Source organism: Vollenhovia emeryi, unplaced genomic scaffold (genome assembly GCF_000949405.1).
Source record: "Vollenhovia emeryi isolate VEMERY1.0 unplaced genomic scaffold, V.emery_V1.0 DF939330.1, whole genome shotgun sequence".
NCBI classification, from domain to species: Eukaryota; Metazoa; Arthropoda; class Insecta; order Hymenoptera; family Formicidae; genus Vollenhovia; species Vollenhovia emeryi.
Window position 1 is genome coordinate 142,332 of NW_011967036.1, and position 8,301 is coordinate 150,632.

The 8,301-nt window shown below is 44.4% G+C and overlaps 1 protein-coding gene across 2 annotated transcripts in view; it reads left to right on the forward strand.

The window, feature by feature from the left end:
* Positions 1–7,968, forward strand: part of LOC105558575 (two pore potassium channel protein sup-9) — an 11,713-nt gene extending 3,745 nt beyond the window's left edge. For both annotated transcript variants that reach the window (XM_012006332.1, XM_012006334.1), the window contains exons 3-6: positions 2,161–2,316; positions 2,883–3,058; positions 4,742–5,071; positions 6,176–7,968. In XM_012006332.1, coding sequence (XP_011861722.1) covers positions 2,161–2,316; positions 2,883–3,058; positions 4,742–5,071; positions 6,176–6,493 — 980 coding nt within the window. In that variant the 3' untranslated portion in view covers positions 6,494–7,968. The remainder of the gene's footprint in view (positions 1–2,160; positions 2,317–2,882; positions 3,059–4,741; positions 5,072–6,175) is intronic.
* The last annotated feature ends 333 nt before the right edge of the window (positions 7,969–8,301 follow it).

Here is an 8,301-nt window from a genome sequence, read left to right on the forward strand (position 1 = left end):
GTCTTAAGAAGCTAATACGGCTCTGTGATTGGTTAAAAACACATTAAGGGTATATCGGACTATGAATACCGGCCTGAACCTCCCATTGAATAAGCTGAAGCTTGTGAAGAGAGAGAGAGAGGGGGGGAAGATTTAAGAAGACTTTCTTTGTCTTACACCATTGTAAAAGAAGAGAATCGTGCCTGCGCAGTACTACACAGGCGTGATTCTCCCTTGTCACGATAGTGAGACAGAGAAAAAAAGTCTTCTTAAATCATCTTCTCTGTCTGTGCATGCGGCCGTCCCGCGATCGGCGTTGCTAGGCGCGCGGGGAATTGTCTATGACACACGGCAAGGGCTACGTATAATAAACAACTCCCCGTGCGCCTAGCAACGCCGATTGCGGGACGGCCGCATCTCGCAGCGCGCTTTAATTGGATGGCAGGCCGGGCTGAGATAGCGATTCTTAATAATTAATAACTCGTTAACTATTGCAAAAATTGCAAAATGGTGGAGGACTTTTCGACTCATTGTCAGTCTAGTCCGCTCTATCCGTAAATAAGAGGTAAGGCAGGTATTACATAAGACCCTGTATTATAAGGTAGTATTTTACCTACAAGGTGTACCAATATTACCTGCTATAATAATTGTAATTTTACGTGTAATTTTTTTACAGTGTATAATAACTAAGAATATGACGCTGTAGTCAATGTAAGATTCTAAAACATTCTTTTCAAAAGAGAGAGAGAGAGAGAGAGAGGAAAGTTCTCTTTTCTTCTGAAAAGAGAAAAGATACGTTGTGTGCAAAGTTTCTCAGTGTTGTACAAGTTATTTTATACAATTGCGTTACGCTTCGGTTCTTATGTAATATGATATAAATATAACAATTGCCTCGTCCTCTTTTAATTCGGACTTTAACGGAACCTGATTATTGAACGGTCAGGGCCCTAAGTGAAAAAGGTCCACGAGACGTCTGAGAACTTGGAAAGATCATCGGAGGCGTGAAGCGTCACTTGTATAGACGTTTCTAGGCATTTGTGTAGTCTGGGGTTTCCCTAAGCCCCTTTACTGCCATTCGCGTAGATTACTTAGCCATATAGCAACGGGCGCTATGCACGAATGAGAGGCATTAGTGTGCAATCGTGTGTGCGGCGACGGCGGTATTTGTGCGAGACGGGGTGTACGTTATGCAGAGAGGCACCCCCAATAGAAGAATGTCGTTGCACTGTCGCGTCAAAGGGGAACGATCTTACGAATGTCGCGACTATTGTCTCGCTGACTGCTCGAAAACGGCTTGATAAATACCGTTTTCCCGCGAGCCTTATAAATCCTCCCGGCAGCAGAATAAAGCAGCGATATCCGCCGCGTTGCCGTGTTTCTTCTTTTTATTTTTTTTCCCCCCCTCCTATTTTTCTTCACGAAGACGAGATTGTTATTCGCGAGGAGAACAATTCTGCGCATCCCCAACGCGTAATTCTCATTAATCGAGTTATCGTTGTTCCGATGTGCGAGGCATCTGTTCCGACACACGCTCTGAAAACGCACTGTGAAAAGTTCAGGGGTCATTAGCCATTTGATTTAGCTCCATGATAGATTCATTCATCTCTCCCCCCCCCCCCTCTCTCTCTCTCTCTTATCGATGAAATCGTCGTACAAATAACAATAATAAATAATAATGAACGCGATATTCGGAGGCACGCGTCAACACCGAACAAAAATTTTCGCCACCGTAGCTAATCATGATTGGCTAAAAGTATTTTGCTGCATTAACTACACTGAAACGATTAAGTTTTTTGCTAGCGTAATCGTGGTTTGCTTAAACTATTTCGCTGTCACCAACGGTAAATTTCTAAACTACAGCAAACCGGCTTGCTGTCGCACCTGATACAATAGGCACAGTAGCCAAATATTTAACTGTCACAACTGGATATTAGCTGTTCATATTTTACAACTGAAATTTAGTCGCCACGTGCAGTTTTTAGCTGCTGTAGCCTCACTTTTCTTTCCGTGTAAAACTTTCTAAAGCACAGCAAACGGTCTGCTGTCGCGTTTAATACAATAGGCGCAGGTAGCAAAGTATCAGCCGCCAAAACTAACTATATTAGCTGTCCATATCTTGCAACTGTTTAGCTGCCACATTTTGTTCCTCGTGAATCTAATTACGCCCGTTTCTGTTTGCAGCCATTGAGAAAATGGTAATACGAAAATACAATATAAGCGAGGACGACTTCAAGATCATGGAAACAGTGGTGCTGAAGACGGAACCTCACAAAGCTGGCCAACAGTGGAAGTTCGCCGGCGCGTTTTATTACGCCACAACGGTCCTCACCACGATAGGTACATGCTGCAAAGTTACCCCGAATACCGGCTCGGCTGTTCAAACCGAGTTTATTACGCGTAACTACCGCTGTGTTACTATCCATTTGCATCGAAAACCTGCCCCGCTAACTCGTGCTCTGGCGGCCGCCCAAATGCGACAGTTTGGAAAGAGCGAAGTTTCGTTCGTCTCCTTTTTGTAAATACGAGGAACGAGGCATTTTGTCACGCTCGAAATTTCTCCGCATCGCTTCAGGCGCCTGCGCCAAATATTGTTTCCTTCATCGACCGCGAAAGATGATTTTTCGATTCTACGAGCTTTTGCGGCGAACGACCGTGATTTCGAAGCCGAAAGTAATTGCCGTAGCAACGCACGAGCGAGTCGTCCGGTGTGTTCGCCGAGGTCGATGCGTTTTAATCGATTTAGCCGATTTTCATCGTGACAGAGGACACGCGGGCTCGCGTTGCGGTTCCGCGCGAAACGTCGCGATTACATTGACGATCCGGGGTGTTGTTTTCCGTCGGTCGCGTTGCAAAAGCTCAAGTGCCTTTGAAGCTTGTGCCACATCTCATTTTATATTTCACAGGTTACGGACACTCGACGCCGAACACCATATACGGCAAATTGTTCACGATGTGCTACGCGATCATCGGTATCCCATTAGGACTCGTAATGTTCCAGAGTATAGGAGAACGCTTGAATAAGTTCTCGTCTGTCGTAATACGGGGCGTAAAGACGCTTCTAAACTGCAGGGACGTCCAGGTAACAACACCTTACGATTAGCGCAATAGCTTAGCCACGCGTCGTCGGGGTTGAACCAGACGGGGTTCAGGCGCGACCCATTCCCGAGGGAAATACAAAATCGGCGGAATTTCCTTGCAGCAGATTACATTAAAAGTTAATTAAACACGCGTGAAATCCGCGGGCGACGAGAGCGCGAGCTGGTCCCTTACTTTCGAAAACCGAAAGTTTTGCAATAGTTTTATTGCACGGTTCCCGATAGGTTTTTTTTAGAAGTAATTCCGTTGATTTGGAAAAAAGTGACATTTGAAAATACGCGGTGCTAACTTTCCTACAGAACTCACCTGGAGCTGTAAAAATCTGTAGTTGAAATGACTTTTTTTCACAACTCGAGGCGCCCTGGGACGTGAGCACCCCATATTTTCAAATGACGTTTTTTTTCTCTCTTCAAATCAACGGAACTGGTTCTAAAGCTTAGCGGAAACTGTAGAACTAGTGCAAAGGAAACTGTTAATAAAACTTTCGGTTTTTGAATACGGGCTGCCAAGTTCGCGATTCGCCTTTCTATTGAAAATAGCGGCAAATGTAGTGGAACTGCACTAATGCAGATGCGAGCCGTAACGTAAGAACATAAGGTGAAACATTTGCGCAATGGCGGTTGAAGATGCAGCAAGAATCAATTTTTGGCGCAAATCGTTCGTCAAATTATGTGCAGTGACTCGCAGTTTTTAAGGTTTCGGATGAATTTCTGACTGGTCAAAGAATCGCTGTATCGATTGGACGAGTGCATCCGCGGGAATGTTTCACCTTGTATTCTTACATCATGGTGCAAACTATTGAATTATAATCGATCCGTTTAATTCATTTTATGCATAATCTTGTAGAGGATCCATTTCATCAATTTTAAACAGAATCGCGTAGAAGCTACGAAATGTAAATTATATTGAATTTTACTAAGTTATTTATATATTACAGGAATTAATTTTAATACTAACTCTGTACAAGTATATAAAATCATCGCAGCCTCGTAAGTTCATGTAACATCACGAATTATCTACCAACTAACGGCCAGCTGACTTTCTTTCCAATCGAAAACTATTACAATATTAATTGGCGTGGCGGATCTACATGTATTTCCTCAATTTCAAATCGTTTGAACGATATAATCTGATAGTTTCCCCTTGGAAGTATTGAAGATAAAATTATTCGAGTTGTCCTTTAAGGCCATTCTACAATTGCGTAAACGTGGTTGTTAGCGGTTGTAGAGTGTTGTAAAACACAGTTTTAATCTAGCATTTCCGATTGTAAAGCCTGTTGTAAAAGATGGTTGAACTTCATCTTTCACGACTACAACGACGTAAGACGTAAAAATTAACCGATCATTCACTTGAATTATGACGTATCTCACTCTATTGTATATTACTTTAATATACAACACTTACTACTACTTCTACTCCTACAACCCTACAACTACGTTTACGCAATTGTAGAATGGCCTTTAGACGTTCATTGTGACAATGTAGATGGTAAATTTCGACTTGTAATAATTGAAGAAACTTGAGGAAAGATTCCTCGACAAAATCTCTGAAAATTCGAGTCTTTTTAGAGACAGATATCCTTGATATTATTAAATCTTGTTAATTAAAAAGTGCCAACAATTGAATGGTTTACGTTGCATTATAACTAACACGCAACGTGTTGCAGGCCTCGGAGATAAATCTCATCTGCGTGGTAACGACGTTGTCGTGCCTGACCATCGCCGGCGGCGCCGCCGCGTTCTCCAGGTACGAGGGGTGGTCCTACTTCGACTCCATCTACTACTGCTTCATCACCCTGACGACAATCGGCTTCGGCGACATGGTCGCGCTGCAGAAGGACAACGCGCTCAACAAGAAGCCCGAGTACGTGATGTTTGCCCTAATATTTATTCTCTTCGGCTTGGCGATCGTGGCGGCCTCGCTTAATTTGCTGGTTTTGAGATTCGTGACTATGAACACGGAGGATGAGAGACGAGACGAAGCCGAAGCGTTACAGGTACGAGTCCAGTTTCATTTGTCCGTATCCCTGAGATACATACGTTCATCCATCATTTTGTGCCTCCGAATATTTAGTGCTGGTTAAAACAATCGTTGCTCTTTTCGTGAAATTGTACCGTTTGCGGTAGAAAGCTTTTCCATACACCTCACCTCGCTGAGCGAAACGAGTAGCGCGAGGCGTCCATCACTGAGAGCTGAAAAACAGTGATGGTTGTAACATTTTTCCTCGTTTTTAACTTTTAGTCTTTCTTACAGTAACCATTACGTGCCACTACAGTAAGCAATCTCCCAGTAATCAGTACGGATTTTACAATAACTATTACGGATTCTACAGTAATGAATATAGATCAACTGATTGACTGTTACTTACTAATCCAGTATTGAATCAGTACTGTATTTCCACAATCATTACGATAAAAACCAGTAATGGTTTTGGTACAAGATTTTATTGAAAATAAAAGAACTTTTCAACTAGTTCTTTTTTCTAACTTTTTTATATGTGGGATTCGAGCCTAAGATTTCGGATTACTAGCCTAGTACGCTAACGCTGAGCTAACTATTTATATATGTTTTCTACCCTACTGTTAGGCTACATATTTACATATTATTTTAATGCTGGCGGTCAACAGTAATGGTTACGGAATTGCACATCACTCAATAATAAAATTGCTCAGTAATCATGTTTTCTTTAATACAATATCGCTTACAACTTTAGTCGTTAGATGGTATTGTATTTTTCAGCAGACATTACTTTTTTTTTAAGTAAGCATTTGCGTATTAAGATTAAAAGTTGAGAATGAGCAAAAATTCAGGGACTATTACAGTTTTTCGATTCTCAGTGCACAGATTAAAGCCAACGGCACACGGCACTAATTTTCCTACTGGATTTCTTGCAAGACGGTGCAGAGTGTTAGATGATAGGCGACTTGAGGCTTAAGTCCCGATTGGCACTCGCGAGCAATCCAGTGGGAAAAATAGTGTCGCGTACCGTAGGCTCAATGAAATAGCATTGTTAAACGGACATTTCATTTCCATTGCGACGAGCGTCCGGCTGAACTGCCGACAAGCGTACTAATCGAGCGTCTTCGCGGCCCTTCTCTAGGCGGCCCAGGGCGCGGTGCGTCTCGAGGGCGACGTGATAACGGCCAACGGCTCGATACTGTCCGGCCAGATCGGCAATCACGGCAACGCGATGTCGTTGGACGACGAGGCGTCGGTGTGCAGCTGCCGCTGCAGCGGCTTCCAGAGGAAGCGGCGGAGACCGCGTTTCACGGTGCGCCGCTCGCCGGGCAAGATCTCGCACTTGCTGCCGATGCAACAGCTGTCGTCGGCGTCGAGCCTGCGGGGTGGCGAGCCCCAGCCGCCGCTCACCCCGTTGCTGCCGCTGCCGCCGCTGTATCAGCACCGCGCCAGCATCTGACGTCGTTGCTCTGCCGCGCGGAGCGTGATACTCCTCGACGAGCAGCCGCATCACTACCACGATCAGTCGCGGCGTGTGTCCGTCTGAAGGGAGCGCGTGCCTCCGCCCGGCAGCCGGCGACTTCAACGAATTTCAATCGTCGCCGAGATGCTATCATCACCGCTACGAGTTCTCTTTTTCTCGCTCTCTCTCTCTCCCTCCCTCCCTCTTTCCCCCCCCCCTCCCTCTCTCTCCTCCTATCTGTCTTTCTCTCTTCCTCTCTTCCTCTCTTCCTATTTTGCGTTCCACTCTAGTCGAGCACGAGTAAGATTTCGTATAGAGATAGTCGAGAGATTGGGATCGGTTAGAAATTGAATTGCTGGAACTGTTCGATCCGGATTGTGACACCGGAGTAACGACGGCGCCGGATGCTTCTCCTCAACGAAAACGTTTTGTCGCGCCTTGTCGCGACGCACGGTTCTTTCACTCGCGACAGGGCCGCTCTATTCGTCCGAGTTTAATTCACGCGCGTGTATAATCGGGCGTATTAGGATACTCGATGTGCAATGAATGAATTTCCGATGCGCCATCATCGGGTACGGAGTGAGAATTCGACGAGTGAGAAAGCGAGAGAATTGGCGCTCGAGATGCCAGATAATTGGCGCTCCAGATAAAAATGGCTGTGTCGTTCGCCGGCATCATTTAAGTGCGACGTGCGATGAGATTCTATACGTGTGATAAGTCGTAGGGATTTTCTAGATTTACTTTTAGTCTGTAACCAACTATTCTTTGTGGCCAAAATTATTATATTTTCCTCGAGAAAGAAATACTATACATGTGTAAGAGTATTTATGCCGGAACAGCGCGTGTCTGTCGTGAAAATTGATGCAGGTTCTCGCGTCTCCCTTTTACATTTACAATTTTCCCTCGCCAGCGCGAGATTAATCTCTTCTCGATAAAAACATTCGGTCACATTCCGCGAATCTCGAGTGAACACGAATTTTAGACTCGCATTTCAGATCTGTCTGCTACGGCTTGGAAACAAACAAAAAAAAAAGTACCGAGCGGTATAATCCTTCGCTTCTGATATTCTCATACTTAGCCGTCTCCTAAAGATATAATAGAAACGAGAAATGTGGAATCGCGTCGCAGGTGCGATTACGTGGTGAACCGACTTTGAGAAGACACGCATGTACAAAAGGCTGTGCGGAGATAAATTGTGTACCTTACAAGAGGTGCTCGCGTAGATACGTGAGAAACGCCCGCGTGAGAAGGACGAGAGGGAGCGAGTGCAAAAGGGGTGCGAATGTCGGTGTGCGAGGTCGCGAGCGAGAGTGCGTGTGGGAATGTCGTTTGTGTGCGAGGATGTGAGAACGCGCGAAGAAGGAAGAGAAAAGAAGAAGATGCGAATGCCATGTGTGCACCTATACGTTCACGTTCTCGCGGGGGAGAGAGAAAAATATTAAGGAAATATATAAATACACACACACACACACACACACACACACACACACACACACACACACACACACACACACACACACACACACACACACACACACACACCGAAAGAAAGAGATGTACACAAGACCGACACGACTTTTTTCATTAAGAAGACATTTTACAATTTGTACATATAATATAAAGTACGGGGAGAAAGGGAAACTACGACCTTAGGTATACGACACACGGGGCGTTCCGATCTTACAGAGATATATAATTGTGTATAATACATACGTGTAAGATACGTCACATCACGATTATTATCAAGCGAGTTCGCGAATACGTGATATATAAATATATATATATACATATATATATAAATATAT